The sequence below is a fragment of the Ipomoea triloba genome, chromosome 10 (genome assembly GCF_003576645.1).
Source record: "Ipomoea triloba cultivar NCNSP0323 chromosome 10, ASM357664v1".
NCBI lineage: Eukaryota > Viridiplantae > Streptophyta > Magnoliopsida > Solanales > Convolvulaceae > Ipomoea > Ipomoea triloba.
Genome location: NC_044925.1, coordinates 6,397,665 through 6,415,487, shown reverse-complemented (window position 1 = coordinate 6,415,487; position 17,823 = coordinate 6,397,665). Strand labels below are relative to the sequence as shown.

The 17,823-nt window shown below is 33.3% G+C and overlaps 1 protein-coding gene across 4 annotated transcripts; it reads left to right on the top strand.

The window, feature by feature from the left end:
• The first annotated feature begins 1,632 nt into the window (after positions 1-1,632).
• LOC116031854 (WPP domain-associated protein) lies at positions 1,633-7,683 on the top strand. Of its 4 annotated transcripts, none has more exons than XM_031274175.1 (6): positions 1,633-1,763; positions 2,370-4,713; positions 5,242-5,368; positions 6,097-6,198; positions 6,888-6,966; positions 7,540-7,683. In XM_031274175.1, exons 2-5 carry the CDS (start codon positions 2,381-2,383, stop codon positions 6,948-6,950), a joined length of 2,625 nt encoding a protein of 874 aa, XP_031130035.1. In that variant the 5' UTR covers positions 1,633-1,763; positions 2,370-2,380; the 3' UTR covers positions 6,951-6,966; positions 7,540-7,683. The 4 variants fall into 4 exon arrangements, with proteins under 4 accessions (XP_031130035.1, XP_031130036.1, XP_031130038.1 ...); XM_031274176.1 differs by having other exon boundaries at positions 2,360-4,713; XM_031274178.1 differs by having other exon boundaries at positions 1,640-1,805.
• Positions 7,684-17,823: the final 10,140 nt, after the last annotated feature.

Below are 17,823 nucleotides of genomic sequence, written 5' to 3'. Positions count from 1 at the left end.
GAATTTTAAAGAAAGTCATAACTAGATTTATCACTTCGCTAAGAATTTAAAACCTAAATTTACATAAGGACTAAATCTAAATTTCAGAGATTAAAAATGATTGGGAAAATGGTCAAATAAGCCATCGAACTTTATACAAAAAATCAATTAGGCCCCTGAACTTTTAAAAGTAGCAATTAAACACATTAACTTTTGATTTTGTTCATTTAGACCCAAAAATCGGATGTTTACCTGTAAAAGTAGGTAACCTCTTATGTGGCATCATTTGGATTTGCCACGTATACAAACTTAAAAAAATTGAAAAACATTTATTAAAAATCAAAATAAATAATCTATAATAATAATAATAATAATAATAATAATCTCTTATGTCGCTTGCCGTTTACCACCACCGTCGATCGGCCGCCGACGGGCAGAGAAGAAGGCAGGTTAGGCAGCCATGGCCATCCTTCAATTTTTTTTTAAAAATATCGTCCCTTCTTCGTCTCCATATTTCGAGACAAAGAAGGAGAGAGGAAGAAGGCAGGCATGGCCGTCGGCCATGGCTGCCTTCAACCTCTTTTTTTGTATTTTTTTTTTGTTTTTTCTTTTTTAATTCTTTCCCTTCGTCTCCAGATCTGGAGACGAAGAAAGGAAAGAGGACCCTTCTTCATCTCCATCTTTGGAGACGAAGAAGGAACCAAGAATAAGACAGCCATGACCGTCGGCCATGGCTCCCTTCAAGCTTTAACCTTTTTTTTTTTTTTTAAAAAAAAATAAAAACCATTCCCTTAGTGAAAGAGGGAAGAAGGCAGCCATGGCAGCCGGCCATGCCTTTGACGGAGAAGGTTTTTTTTTTTTTTTTTTTTTTTTTTTTTAAAATTAAAGTTTAATATTATTTTATTAATAAAAATGACCCACATAAGTGGTTACCTGCATTTACAGGTAAACATCCGATTTTTGAGTTTATATGAACGAAAATCAAAAGTTGATGTGCTTAATTGCTACTTTTAAAAGTTCGGGGACTTAATTGATTTCTCGTATAAAGTTCAGGGGTTTATTTGACCCTTTTCCCAAAATGATTTTTTCTTTTCTTTCTGCTTTTATTTCTTCAATTTTTTTGGGTTAATTAATGAGAAACATGTGTCCACTGTCCAGAATGTAAAATACTATTTCTACTCTTAATTTTTACCCACTCTCATAAAATTTTGATGTTAAAACTTTTATTGGGACCCACATAATATGCTGTATTTACTTCTTCGGTGGGGTTTCTCAATATTTTTAGAAAAATACTATGTGTACTTTCGTTTTCTACTCCTACCTTTTGACCACACACAAAATCTTAATGTATGCATTGAGACCACATGAAAAAATAACTTATTAGTGCCTGCCACATCAGAGAGTAAAATATTACTTCTACTTCTAATTTTCTCTCTTTCACAAAATTTTAATAATAACATTTTTATTGAGACTCACAAGATGAAAATAAATAACACATCAAGAATTAAAGTGATAGAGTAAAAATAGAGAATACATATATTTTTTTTGAATACTATTATAATATATTGAAATGAAACAATGGCAACTTTGGTAAATTATTGATTAAAGAAGCCTCATTTATTGCACCATTCTCTCCCGCTCAGTCTGACCTTATACTTCTACTGCGTCTGTGAATCCTTCTCCATCTCCATCTCTCTCTAAAACCCTAAAACTCCACAAGCCTTTAACGAAGAGGAGGTGTTCCAGAATTTAGTCAACGTTCACGGTGGAGCACTAAAAGCCTTGTAAGCCCAACGCTTGACTGAAGCTCATTTGTTATTTACTCCGTAATTAATCGAACTGGACTTTAATACTTTTGGTATTGTTATAATCTTTCCCTGAAATGTGTTTTGGCATTTATTTATGCAGCTATGTTTATTTTTCCTTGCCTTTGCATTCAATTTCCTATCTTCTGCTTTTTATTTTTATTTTTATTTTTTTAAATTTTAAATTTTAATTTTCTTTACGATTTCTGAGATAAACTTAAACATATTAAACTATTTTTTTCGTAGTTTGTTCCATTTAGTTGTATGTGAGTATCACTTGTAAGTTGTGGTTTCTTCTACTTCTTCTCTGCCTAATTTCGATTTTATGTAAAAAAAAAAAGCAGTCAAGCTGAAGGAAATTGCCACTTTTAATTTTTTTTTTGTTTTTTAAATGTCTACATGATTTTGTTTTTGAAGTGAATATTTGGGTTAAAGGGCACCAAGGAGCATTTATTGCTTACAGATTGATTTCTTGTATTGCTTGGGTATTTAGTTTTTGTATTCTTTGTTGCAATATTGTTAGTATTATCTGAAATCAATCTTTTTAATTTTGTTAACTAATACATCTTTGTAAGGTACATGCAGAACCATATGTAATGGGGAGCCAAGACATGTTAGAGAATGGGGCAGTGGAAAATGGGGCTGGTACAGCTTCACTCCATAGTGGTGGATTGGAACAAATGATTGATGGTGGAAAGGAAAGTATGAATTTGAGTGAGGATATTTTAGAGGATTTAGATGTGTATTGGGATGATATTAATAACCGTTTGGTGGTTTCACGGATGGTTAGTGATTCTGTCATTAAGGGGATGGTGGGTGCTGTAGAACAGGAAGCGACAGAGAAAATCAGGGCTAAGGAAATGGAACTGGCCAAGTTGAAGGAGTACTTAAAACTGCCTGACATGACTGCTGATAGAGTTGAGTTACTAGGATCTAGTACCTTATCAAATGAACCAGAAAGTGTGCAACATTTTACCTTTTTGTATGGATTCAAGGAGCATGAAAAGATGAGGGACTCATTGATTGGGCTAAGAAGTTCAGTAGAAGAGCAGTTCAAGAAACTTAAGAAGGACATTTATGGGGTCAGAGATCGTAATTCACTTAGAAGGATGGGTTCTGGTTCTGAGTTGGTGGGGCTGGGTGGTATTCTGCAGGAAAAGGAGTCTGGAAGCTGGGTTCATGTAGACAAAACACTGAATAACCTGAAGACAACTATTGATAGTATCTTTGCACAGGTGGGTGATATACTACAATTGTCGAAGGCATCTCTAGTTGAGCAGGAGGAGAAAGACCTCGAAGGAGAGCTTGAGAAAATGATGATGCAGAACCTGTTGCGGAGTGTGCTGGAAGACTTTGAAAACAAATTGTGGGATCAAAATACTCAATTTTACAACAGCCAGATTGAAAAGCTCACTGAGATCTCTAGCTTACGAGCTGACCTAGATGATATATTGAAATCATTGCTGAGCTCAGAAAGTGGTCATCTGATATCTCATGGATCTCATGATATCTTGAGAGACCATGTTGTATCTTCAAAATCTCTTTGTGAGGGAAATGAGAAAGTAGAAGATTCAAGAACTGATGTCCCTGACAATTTTGAAGCAGCGCAGTTAAAACACTTAACAAAGGATGAAATGGTGGGTTATTTTAACAACATGATAACAAAAATGAAGAGAGACCATGAATCCATTGTACAAGCAAAAACAGAAGAACTATTTACGCTAAAAGCAGAATTCCTAAGGCTTAGAGAAAGAGGTTCATCTGTGCCACATAGGAAGGATAAGGAACTTGATGCAGTGAGGAAAAAGATCCCAGACATTCTTTGGAAACTGGATGGTATCCTTTTAGGGAATGAGAAACTTCCTGCAATCACCTCTAAGGATGAAAATCTATGCAGTTTGAAGAATAGACTTGAGAGCCTTCTTTCTGAAAATTGTCGTCTTAGAGATTCACTGGCATGTAAGAAAAATGAAGTGAAGTGTCTTTCCTCCCAGGTTTCTGACGCTACTGAGAAGATTCTTAAGCATTCCTTGGCTGAAGAAAAAATGCTAAGGCTGGTAGATAATCTCAATTTGGTTGCTGAAGATGTAGATATAGAAGCTTTAATCAGGGAAGAAGTATATAAATGTTTTCTAAAGGATCTCAGTGAAGGCTCACATATGCAGCTTCATATGGTGCAGGAAATTTATGATACTATTTTCAGGGAAGCTACTGTGAATGCTGAAAGTACTTGCATGCTCAAAATAGAAGATTCAGACTTGGAGTCTTTGATCACACAAGAACTGTATGCAGTGGTTTGTGTTGAAGCAATCAAGGATTCTGAGAAAAGGTTCAATGAATTATATGGAGACTATTTAAAAGAAAGTGAGGCTCGAATTTCTCTAGAGCAGCAAGCTTCTCAAAGGGAAAGTGATTTTACATTGAAGGCTGAAGAGAACATAAGGTTGAAGGAAGAACTAGTTGCACTAAAGAAGTCATTGGAAGAAAAAGTCCAAATAGCAAGTGATGTTGTAACTGCACTAGCAAAGGAGAGGAATCAATTTGACCTAGTTTCTCAAGAGCTGAATAGTCTAAGAGAACAGGTGACTAAGCAGCAAAAATTAGTTTCTGAAAATTCTGAGGAATTAGATCTTGTAAAAGGTCAATTGCTAGAAGCAACAAAACAAATTGAAGTATTTAGGGAGGAATCACATCTACTAAACCAAAAGCTTGAACAAAAGGTGGAAGAGTTGAACAAAGTTGATGATGAAAGAAGGATGATACTTGCTCTTTCTGAAGAGAGGCGAAGCAACTTGTTATTACTAGAAGCTAAGGAAAAAGATTTAATGAAACAGATGGATGCTGTAAATGGGAGTATAAATGAGCTATCAACAATGCTTGCTGATTTTGAATTCAAGGTGACAGGGAGAATCAGTACAAATGAATTGAGGTATGTACTTAATATAGTGCCATTATTTTTTATGTTATTAAATGCATGGTACATTGATACTGGGATTCAGTTGTCTTTCAGTTTATTTATTATTTATTACTCCATATTTCGGTTCTTTTGCATTCTTGGAAGAAGTATGAATTAGATTATGGCTGTAAGAAAGGCATCTATGCGCTCTCTTTTCCCATCACAATTGACTCATATTCTCTTTTGATTGTTAGGCTAATTTTCATGGTATGAATTATGTCTTCTTTATAAACTTTCATGCTTGTTTAAATGCTTCTATTAAGATAATGTATTCCTTTTTTGTCAAATTCTACAAATCTATTCCATGAACTTCCTAGATCTTTGGGGGTGAGTGACAATTCAGCTGTTCTATCCTCTTCAGAATTTTGAATATTGTAGAAATTTGAGAGCAGAAAGAATCTTTTTATTTATTTATTTATTTATTTATTTTTGTACTTTTTTTGTACAGTAGTTGAATGACTTGAATACCTAATTGTAATTTTTTTGTCGTGCTGCTTTCAGGTTGGAACATTCACAGGCTCAAATGAAATCTCTTGTCAAGAAGGCTAACTTACTTAGAAAGAGGACTTTGGTCTGCCAACAAAGCCTTGAAAAGAGATGTTCAGACCTTCAAATGGCCGAGGCAGAGGTAATGACCTGCTTACATCCTATATATCAAGGTGATAAGGTGATCAAAGGATAATAAAATGAATGAAGTGCCTTTAATAGCTTTCCTACAGATACAGAAAGATAAAATGGTCATTTATACCTCCTTTAGTCCTTGAATTAGCATATAACATAAAAGTATAAAGCTTTTTTGGAAGTTATCAGAAGATAACCAGAACCTACTTTTTTTGATAAAACTGAAAACCGACTAATCAATTGATGTCTGATTGGTGAACAGTATACTGTGTTATGTACAACTTTAAGTTAGTGAATTTCAATATTGTATTATTTCAATCACTGAAATTAACCACCCTGTATTTGACTATTTGATGAATAAACGCATGGTTAAGTGGTGCTGCATTTCTATATTGTTTTGTAGATATATTTTATATGAGTTCATATACATATATATGAAGTTCCCTTGTTAAATATTTGATATTTTTATTATAAACACACACATATGTGGAGTATCCTATAATTCATTTTGGTATCTCAATAAATTATTGTTAAAATCAAATTAATCAATACTTTTACATGTATTTACATTGCCAATACTATATATTTTCGCATTTTTAAATTATATACTTCCCAGTATATTTTGTCTATATAGTGGTGTGTGTGTATATATATTATATTATATTATATTATATTATATTATATTATATTTCTTTGTGTGTGTATATTGAACTTATACAGTACATTTGAACTCAGGTTGATCTTCTCGGGGATGAGGTGGATGCACTTTTGGGCCTACTTGAAAAGATTTACATAGCACTTGATCATTACTCACCTATTCTAAAGTACTATCCCGGGGTAAGATGAGTCTATTTAAGAGAGATTCATTGAAAGAATGCTTTTCTTTTAACTTTCTTTTCTTTATTGCATTTAAAAAAAACAATACAAAAAACTTTTTTCATTTACTTTCTAATTAAGCTAGAGTTACATAAGTATATTTACTTGACAGCGTTGACACTAATAAAAGCCTTCAGCTGTGTGATTACTCAAGGCATATAAATCCCTTGCTTTTTGTGAACCCAACAACTCAATTGTCAATTACCTTGTTAACGATGTTAGCCCTTCTAACCGGGGTTACTCTCTGAACATATAAATCCCTTGTTGACAGTGTTTGCTCTTCTAACTGGGAGATTAATGCACAGAATTACACATGGGAATTGGAGTAGATTTTTTTTTTTTTGGGTGGGGAGGGGGAGGCGGGGGGGGGGGTGCAGTGATTTCTTACCAAGTTGTCCATGCATTTTGACAGCTATTATTCTTATTTCAATAAGCTGTATTCTTTTCTTCTTATAGATTAGGAGTGTTATTCTTTTATGTTTGAACTGTAGAAGCAAAGTATGTAGTCAGGGCCTTCTAATGAAGGGCTTCCATGTCCTCTTATTAATTCTTTTTCCCATTTCTTCCTATTGGAACATGAGAATTTTGATACATTGTTCTTAAAGTTTAAAATTATATTTTGTTTACCCATCAATTTTACTATGCCGTAGGTTATTGAAATTCTTAAGCTGATCAGAAGGGAATTGGGTGGAGAATCTACTAAAGCAGTGTAATTGTATCATTCGTGAGGTAAGTTTTCTTCTACTACCATAAACTTTTCAAGCTAGTAGAGACAGCTGGGATTTGATTGCACTGAAGAATGTCAACAAACATCAAGCATAAGTGTACTGTGCAAAGTGTAGAAGAGACCTTTTGAAATATATCAGAGCATGCTTATTTGAAACATACGATTTTTCACACGTTGACTAATCAAAGCACTTGGTAAATGTTGTTACTGAATTCTCCATGTTTATTAACGAACTACTTTGCTACATACTACAAACTTTATAGATTATAGAAATAGACCTATTGGTGAAAAAGATCCAGAATTACACATATTTTGATGATTATAGCCATAGAATTCTTTTGGCACGTATCAAAGGTGGATCCCACTTAATAGTTTCGTCGAGTTTTATGCCCTAGCCTCTTTTACTGATCCTTGAACCTGTTGACTGTGCTACTGGACATTATAGAAAGATAGACTGGTGTTAAGTGCGACCTGATTCCATCTCTCGTGTAAATTTCTAGATTGTAAGATGGTTATAGATGCATGTTGAGATAATATATCATCTCATAACCATAAATCAATTTTGTTGTCAACAGAAAAACTTCAATGCTGTGCAATGCCACTCTTTTCCACAAAATTTTTTTACCACTTAACACTGCAATGACAAAGGCAAGGTTAAGAGATCCCATCTGCAGAGGCTTTGGCCTTCGAGCTAAAGCTACATCTAACGGGAGCAGAAAGCGTAGTAGCTCCTATCCCGCTGACGAAGTGGAAGCCGAGCCGCCATTTTTTATCATGTACATAGGAGCTTTAGGATTTTGTAGGGGTTTCAACTCTTTTACTGAATTACCGGGTTCTGTNGGGGGGGAGGGGGGGGGTGGGGTGCAGTGATTTCTTACCAAGTTGTCCATGCATTTTGACAGCTATTATTCTTATTTCAATAAGCTGTATTCTTTTCTTCTTATAGATTAGGAGTGTTATTCTTTTATGTTTGAACTGTAGAAGCAAAGTATGTAGTCAGGGCCTTCTAATGAAGGGCTTCCATGTCCTCTTATTAATTCTTTTTCCCATTTCTTCCTATTGGAACATGAGAATTTTGATACATTGTTCTTAAAGTTTAAAATTATATTTTGTTTACCCATCAATTTTACTATGCCGTAGGTTATTGAAATTCTTAAGCTGATCAGAAGGGAATTGGGTGGAGAATCTACTAAAGCAGTGTAATTGTATCATTCGTGAGGTAAGTTTTCTTCTACTACCATAAACTTTTCAAGCTAGTAGAGACAGCTGGGATTTGATTGCACTGAAGAATGTCAACAAACATCAAGCATAAGTGTACTGTGCAAAGTGTAGAAGAGACCTTTTGAAATATATCAGAGCATGCTTATTTGAAACATACGATTTTTCACACGTTGACTAATCAAAGCACTTGGTAAATGTTGTTACTGAATTCTCCATGTTTATTAACGAACTACTTTGCTACATACTACAAACTTTATAGATTATAGAAATAGACCTATTGGTGAAAAAGATCCAGAATTACACATATTTTGATGATTATAGCCATAGAATTCTTTTGGCACGTATCAAAGGTGGATCCCACTTAATAGTTTCGTCGAGTTTTATGCCCTAGCCTCTTTTACTGATCCTTGAACCTGTTGACTGTGCTACTGGACATTATAGAAAGATAGACTGGTGTTAAGTGCGACCTGATTCCATCTCTCGTGTAAATTTCTAGATTGTAAGATGGTTATAGATGCATGTTGAGATAATATATCATCTCATAACCATAAATCAATTTTGTTGTCAACAGAAAAACTTCAATGCTGTGCAATGCCACTCTTTTCCACAAAATTTTTTTACCACTTAACACTGCAATGACAAAGGCAAGGTTAAGAGATCCCATCTGCAGAGGCTTTGGCCTTCGAGCTAAAGCTACATCTAACGGGAGCAGAAAGCGTAGTAGCTCCTATCCCGCTGACGAAGTGGAAGCCGAGCCGCCATTTTTTATCATGTACATAGGAGCTTTAGGATTTTGTAGGGGTTTCAACTCTTTTACTGAATTACCGGGTTCTGTATAGAAGTAGAAAGGTGAAACTATTTATATAGTGAAATAGGATCGATATTGGTTATATTCATTGTGACTTTGTCATCAATTCTATCACATCTATATATAAAAAGCTACTTTCTTTAGCGCTTTTCATTAACCAAAGTCATTCCTAATACCTTCTTTTCTTGATTTCAGTAAGATTGTATTTGCATGTTCTATATCCCATTGTAGTTGGCATTGTTTAGGAGATTGAATGTTATCCCTCTCAAAAAAATTGATTTGTTCTCAAATTAGTTTAAGAAGGGATCAAGAAATAGTGTAGAGCTATCAAAATGGGTTTATCGGTCAATGACAAAGGGTTAGTATTTTCAAGGCCTACTAAATTTGTCGGCCACTCCGCCCTACCTTGCCTCCACAAATACCGAGCTTTGGCGAGCTCACCATATTAACCTGCTTTGACAATACTTTGAGGTATCAAAATTTTCAATAGTTATATCATGAATCAAGGTTCAAAACTATACTGTTTTGCACAGTAGTTATTTGCAAGGTGCAAATTGATGGTCACGTTAGTGATGTCGTTTCACTTTCACTGCCTAATAACGATATAAAACGTGCCATTAAAAAAAAAAGAGAAGCCAAGGACCTTGTAGTCCAGTGGTATCAAATCCTTTCTTTAATACGGACTCTTGTGCTTTAATAGGTTGAGAAAGTAGTTATGAACAGATACTGCATTGTAATAGAGTTAGTAGTATTCAAAAAAAAAAGGAGAAAAACAAAAGTAACTCTTTGTCTTTTTCACTCCAGAAGATTTTCGTTGTGTTCTTCACTCGAAAGATTTCCTTCTTTCTCCAAGAAAATTAGGATACAGAACAAAAACTCTAGACTAATATCTCTTTTATTCAAAAGCTTCAACAACAATAAAAGAAAACATAAAAACACCTTGTTTGAGTTCACATTGCAACAAGAGTAAAGCTTAACTTGGTTGAGTGGAAGGGACTCATCCATCCTAAACCAAACGTCAATGTCGCCTTAAATTTTCATACCAGTTGTCCTACTCAATAAAAGTGCTTACAATTCAACGATTGAATTAGTCATTGTGTCCAATGATGAAAATGCTGAGCTACACCAAATATTAAACATATATAAGAGATATTATGGATGTAGAATAGACTGAATGTTATTACCACATGATATGCATTAGTGTGTACCTTATGTATATTAAGCTTTGGTTTTATGAACATATATAAGAAATATTATGGACATAGAATAGAGTGAGACCCATTACTACATGATGTGCTTGTACCGTGTAGTTTATGTATATTTAAGCTTCGATTCTATAAACATACTAGTTTTACACGAGCATTGCGCGATAATGTCCAATGTTTATATTTATTATTTAATAAATATTTGAAAGTATATCAATGCAAGATTATATAGGAGAAGTTTATACATATGTAATTATTGAATGTAGAATTTGTTTATTTAAATATGTAATACAAAGTATATGAATTCAAGATAATATATGAAATTCATTATAATTGTCACTAAAATAAATGTTTGCAACTTTGTAAAATCGATAGTCTAAATACTTGGTCTAAAAATGATAGTTTAAATAAATACTACTTTTGGTTTGAATTTTTTCAAGTATTCTTAATTCTCTTTTGAGTAATGTTGTCACTGTTTTCATCTCTACTATTTGTCCTCTTCCTTTTTGTTGGTAGTGTGTTATTTGCAATTGGGTTACTGTTGGTAGCATAGATGACAACGTCATGCAATGAGATTATGATATAGGAGCTATGGACTTCCCTTTAGGTGTTCTGCTCGGGGTTCATTTGGTTCAACCATTATTGTTGAATGAGTTATTGTGGATAAAGAAATCCCTAGTCTAAGGAAAAAGATTAAATAAATTAGTAAAAAATTGAAAATTTTAAATATGATGTATTCTAAAGATATTAAAAGGTAGTTTATTGCTTCAATTTGTTGGGTAATAGGTTATTTGAGTACTTTCATTGTCAACAAATTCCCCAAGTAGTTAATATGATTGGTGGTAGGTGACGTTTCCGGCAATGTTTTTACCGGTAACCTGTTGGTTACCGGTAAATTTGATCTATTTGATCAAAAATAACAAGTTTGAGTGTTTAATTGACCCTTTTGAAAGTTGAGGGGTCTAATTGACTTTTGACGTATAGTTTAGGGGCCTATTTGACCCTTTTCCCTATGTTAAATAGGCTTTTAAAAAGGGTTCAGGCCAGGCTAGGCCAACTGTAGGCTCAGGCTTGAGCCTAAAAAAAAGCCTACACACAGGCTCAGGCCCAGGCTCAGGCTTTAGATTTCCATAGCAGGCCTAGGCCTAAATTTCTAAAGCTCGGCTCGCCCTAGCCTATTTCCACCGCTAACCACAAGTTTAATAAGTAAAAGTTCGTAATGCAAAATTCAACAAGTTCCGTAACAATGCTCGTTCGTTAACTTGTTTAGAAATAAATTCAATTGTATTATTATTTGTTATCCTATATAATCTCATAAATAATAAATAATCAACTCACATAATTAAATTTCGACATTTGAGTTAATTCCATTTTTGGTCCTCTGTCAACAAAATTGTTGAAATGTCGTTAAATACACTGGTTTTTCAATCATTTTTATACAAAGTAAGTTGACCCCGCTATATTTTTATGTTTATTATTTTGAAAAAATCTGTAATTGAAGACCGAAATGCCATTGTATTTAACGACATTTCAACAATTTTGTTGACAGAGGACCAAAAATGGCCATGCCACAATAATACTAGGACCAAATGTGGATATTTTGATAAAAGAGGACTAAAAGTGGAATGCCACCTATAAATCTAGGACCAAAAATGGAATTAACTCTTCGACATTTCATTAAATATTATGATAGTAAGAGCAGTTAATAAAAAAAATTAATTAAATAATAAGAACACTTACAGCAGGATTAGCATCAATGTTTATAGTTGAATCATAATTTAGAATGAGATTTTAGAGGTGGAGGGTTAGAGTTTCCAACTCTAATTATATATACTTGGGGTTATATTGTAAATATATATATATATATATATATATATATATATATATATATATATATATATATATATATATATATAAATATATATAGGCCTGACCTGTTTAGTTTAATAGGCTTTTGAAATTGGTTCAAGCCTGACCTTTTTATTAAACGAGTTAGGCCTAACTAGGCCTTAATTAGGCCCAGACATAGGCACTACAAGGGAGCAAATGGCGTGTCATCATTGTCACTTGTTTGGACACCGGTCCGACTATTTAAAATCCATGTGTGATTGTATTTGTGATCAAGTACTTTATAGTTCGTCCAGACAGGTTTGACAATGACATTTGAGATGATGTACCATTTGTTTGTTTGTAAAGTGATATTATACATTCCAATGTCATTATCAAACACTATTGATTGAACCCGAGTTCTTTGCATTTAGATATAGCATTTACAATGATGTTGGTGGTGAAAGAGAGCATCTTTATAATAATAATAATAATAATAATAATACTAATAATGATAAAATAAAATAATAATAATAATAATAATAATAATAATAATAATAATAATAATAAAGGGAGAAATTTTTTACTATTTACTTACTGTTTCATCCTCAAGTACGATGAGCATATACTTTTTCTCAGGTGTTCCAATAGCGTTTTTCGATTCGTTTTTCTTAGTGACATGAACTGTACAACTCCTGCCAACAGTTTGTGTGTCAATATCAATTAACTTTACTGCATTTGTCATGACTAATATCATTGTGCCATGAGAAATATGTTCATAAAGAATGTTATGAAATAATATAATGGGAACCACAACATAAATTCAAAAATCATATATTAGGGAGTTAGGAGTAACTAAAACGTGTAGATTATAGAGGAATATAATGAGAACCACAACATTACATATAATTATACAAGTATAGATGAACAGATTATACAATAGATATATTTATATAACGATATTGAAGTTATACTAATTAATGAGTATACCATCATTGATTTAAAAAAAAAAAAACAGTAATCGTCATGAGTACAAATATAAATAATAGAATTAACATGATAATATTTTGACAATCATACCAATACAATGTCAAGTAGATGGTGTGTTGCAGAATATGTTAGGTTTAGTTTTGGGTGAATACCCGTGAGAAGGGGAGGGGTTTATATACTGTTGTTTTGGGTAGAATAATGGTTTAGTTAGGAATCTATACAAATTTGTATTATAGAATCCTATTAAGACTTCAATATTCTAATTTTAAGTTAGGAATCTATACAGAATTGTATTATAGAATATTGCCAATTTGTTTGAAAACTGCAATAAAGAAACAAATTGCCTAAATAATTTAATGTTAAACTTCCGTTATATTTAACGGAAAAAATTTAGTAAAGGTATAAAGGATTAGGATATATTAAGAATTTAATTGGAGGTTGCACAATAAGAAGAACACAAAGTACAATATGTTATAGCAGACTATTACACCAACATTTTTTTTTTAGTTCCAGTTAGTAGTCTAACATTATTGGCTCTTATTATAAGTGTAGATATAAAAGATATAGTTAACCGTAGCTCTTGTAGTTCAGTTGGTTAGAACACCCGTTTAGTAAGCGAGAGGTCTTGACTTCAAAGCTCAATTAGAGCACCTCCTAAAGTAAAAGATACATTCTATACATCGGACATAGTGAATGTCATTACCAAAATATGTAAATTCGTGTAGATTATGGGCTAACCTAACCCATATGGTATGACCTGTCATGGGCTAGCCCGTTTATCGGTAAGGTTAGGTTGACTTTTGTTTTTTTAATGAGTTGTATTTTTTCAAACCAGAGATGGGTGGCTTTTTGCCTTCCGTCATCCATGCTTAAATATAATTCATTAAGCTTTAACTTCTTGAATGCAATACTCTTTCAAATATGTTACCTTATTAAGAGATCTCTATAAGAGAATAAGAAAATAAATCAATATATAAAAATTTAAAAATAGTAGAATTTAATATTTTTGAGAAAATAATTTAAAAAAAATCAGCAATTCGAAATCAAGGAAAATTCAAGTTCTTGAATGCAATACTCTTTCAAATATATTATCTTATTAAGCGATCTCTATAAGAGAATAAGTAAATAAATCAATATGTAAAAGTACATAAAATAAAAGCCGAATTTAATATTTCTTAGCAAGGTTGCAAAAATCGCGCCTAAGCGCCGATTAATCGGTGCCTAGGCACTAGGCGGCTGCCGGCCGCCGTGAGGAAGGCCTGAATCGGCCTCCTCCGCGGCCGGCCGACTAGGCGGCGCCTAAATCGCCTAGCCGGCCGCCTCGTCTCAGCCCCTCCTTTTTTTTTTTTTTTTGCTGGAAAAATCAAAGCAGCGATGCGGTCGCCGAAAAAAGCACTGCAGCCTACGCCTAGAAGAAGCTTCAGTATTGCATGGGACGAGAGAGACGCCGATGGGTCGCCGCCTCTGTTTGAGGTAACCACAGCCACCACCGCCACCGGTCGAACGGCTGCGAACTGTGCAAAGTCGCCGCCGCCGCTGAGATGGATGGCGGTGTTCCCCTCCGCCTCTGCTATCCACCGATTGCCTTTCTCTGTTGGAGTGTTGGAGGTCTCAACTTTATTTACTTTGGGAGATTGAAAAGATAAACGAAAGAGATGAAGAGAGAGAGATGTCAGGATGGGAATGACTTATTTTCTTTGGGAGAAGAGATTGAGAGAGTGGCCTTTTATGGTATGACCTGTCATGGGCTAGCCCGTTTATGGGTCATGTTAGGTTGACCTTTGTTTTTTGTTTTTTTAATGGGTTGTATTTTTTCAAACCAGAGATGGGTGGCTTTTTTCCTTCAGTCATCCATGCTTAAATATAATTCATTAAGCTTTAACTTCTTGAATGCAATACTCTTTCAAATATGTTACCTTATTAAGAGATCTCTATAAGAGAATAAGAAAATAAATCAGTATATAATAATACAAAATAATAGAGTTTAATATTTCTTAGAAAATAATTTCAAAAAATTCAGCAATATGAAATCAAGGCAAAAAGTCAAGTTCTTGAATGCAATACTCTTTCAAATATGTTACCTTATTAAGAGATCTCTATAAGTGAATAAGAAAATAAATCAATATGTTAAAGTACAAAAAAGTGGAATTTGATATTTCTTAGAAACTAATTTAATAAATAAACAATAAAAAATCAATATTACAAAATCAATGAAAATTGAAGTTATGTGTAAGACACACTTCCCTAAATATCATTTCGCTACATCTCGAGGTATTAAAAGCTTGTAGTGTGTCATTTATGTATATTAAGCTTCAACTTTATAAACATATATAAAAGATATAGTTGTCTGTAGCTCTTGTAGTTCAGTTGATTAGAGCACCGGTTTAGTATGTGGAGGTCTTGAGTTCAAATATCAACAAGAGCACCCCCTAAAGTAAAATATATATTCTATACATCGAACATAGGGAATGTCATTACCAAAATATTTAATTCGTGTACATTGATTTTATGAACATCTATAAAGGATACTATAGCGATAGAACTAGACATGTCAAAATGGGCCAACCTAACCCATATGCTCTGATCTGTCATGGGCTAGCCCGTTTATGGGTCAGGTTAGGTTGACATTTTTTTTTTCTTTTTTAATGGACTGTATTTTTTCAAACTAGAGATGGGTGGCATTTTGCGTTCCATCATCCATGCTTAAATCTAATTCATTAAGCTTTAACTTCTTGAATGCAATACACTTTCAAATATGTTACCTTATTAAGAGATCTCTATAAGAGAATAAGAAAATAAATCAGTATATAATAATAAAAAATAATAGAGTTTAATACTTCTTAGTAAATAACTTCCAAAAAAATCAGCAATACGAAATCAAGGAAAAATTCAAGTTCTTGAATGCAATACTCTTTCAAATATGTTTCCTTATTAAGAGATCTCTATAAGAGAATATGAAAATAAATCAATATATAATAATACAAAATAGTAGAATTATATATTTCTTAGAAAATAATTTCAAAAAAATCAGCAATACGAAAATTCAAGTTTCTTGAATGCAATATTCTTTCAAATATATTACCTTATTAAGATATCTCTATAAGAAAATAAGAAAATAAATCAGTATATAACAATACAAAATAGTAGAGTTTAATATTTCTTAGAAGATAATTTCAAAAAAATCAGCAATACGAAATCAAGGCAAAAATTCAAGTTCTTGAATGCAATACTCTTTCAAATATATTACCTTATTAAGAGATCTCTATAAGTGAATTAGTAAATAAATCAATATGTTAAATTACAAAAAGCGGAATTTGATATTTCTTAGAAACTAATTTCATAAATAAAAAATAAAAAATCAACAATACGGAATCAAGGAAAATTGAAGTTATGTGTAAGTCACATTTTCCTTAATATCATTTCGCTACATCTCTAGGTATTAAAAGCTTCTATTGTGTAGTTTATGTATATTAAGCTTCAATTTTATCAAAAGATTTAGATGTTAGCTCATCTTCCTCAACTTCATGCGCCATTAAGCATAGATCTTGAATTGATGAACTACTTGAAGCATCCATGTAGAATAAAGCATTGTCATCCTTTGAGGTGTCACTTTCTCCACTAGATGACTCATCACTTTCACTTGACTCAAGTGGGTCACTAATTAATGTTTTCATTTTGCCTTTCTTGAATCTTCTTTCCTTTGCCTTGGTGTCCTCCTGAGCATTATCACCTTGGTTTTTGCTCGCTTTTGGATAAGGACATTCTGCCATAAAGTGTCCTGGCTTTCTATAATTGTAACACAAATTCGCATCTGGACCTTCCTTTTTTGTCCATCTGGGTGTATTAGCTTGAGGAAAATTTTGTTTGTTCTTCTTCCTCATGAACTTCTTAAATTTCCTAACAAACAACGAAAAATTTTCGTCAGATAAAAAATCATTATTATCTACTGACCTTGATGTAGACGGTTGTTCGGTGACTAGTGCGGTATTTCTTTCTTCGAGTTCTTCTTCTTTTCTTGTCTTCATCTCAAACTCATAAGCTTTTAGATCACTAAAGAGCTTGTCGGTTGCAAGAGTTTGGAGATCTCTATGGTCTCGCATGGCTGTGACCTTTATGTCCCAATTTGATGGTAGTCTACGTAGGATTTTGAGTGATATTTCCTTCTGATCAATCTCCTTTCCAAGATCAGTAATTTCTCCTAAGATTTTAACAAATCTTGCTTCCATTTCGGCTATGCTTTCACCATTTAGCATTTTGAAATCCTCGAATTTCTTTAATGCTATTGTGAGTTTGTTTTCTTTTTCTTGCTCGTCTCCTTCGCCCATTTTGACTAGTGTTTCCCAAACTTCTTTTGCGGTTTTGCATTTTCGAATCTTTGGGAAAGTTGCATCTTCGATAGCTTTGAATAAAATATTATTGGCAATGTTGTCCAAGTTATTTCGTTGTCTATTTTCAGGACCCAATTCCTCTTTGGGTTTAGGAATACTTTACGGTGTAGTGCACGTCTGTTCGGTTGCGGTATTGACTTTAAGAATTTTTATCGGACCGCCGGTTATTACTTCCCACATCTCATCGTGTAATGTGGATAAATGGATCTGCATACGTATTTTCCAATCATCAAATTTGTCTAATGAAAATAATAGGTTCGGAGCAAAGTCTCTCTTCATCTTGAAGGTTATGAGATCTGTCTAGCAGTCAAATATTGACTCAATAGACAACTGCTCTGATACCACTTGTTGGTCCCGATAGGGTGGTAAAAAGTCTAAAGGGAGGGGGGGGGGGTGAATAGACTTTTCTAACAATTAAAA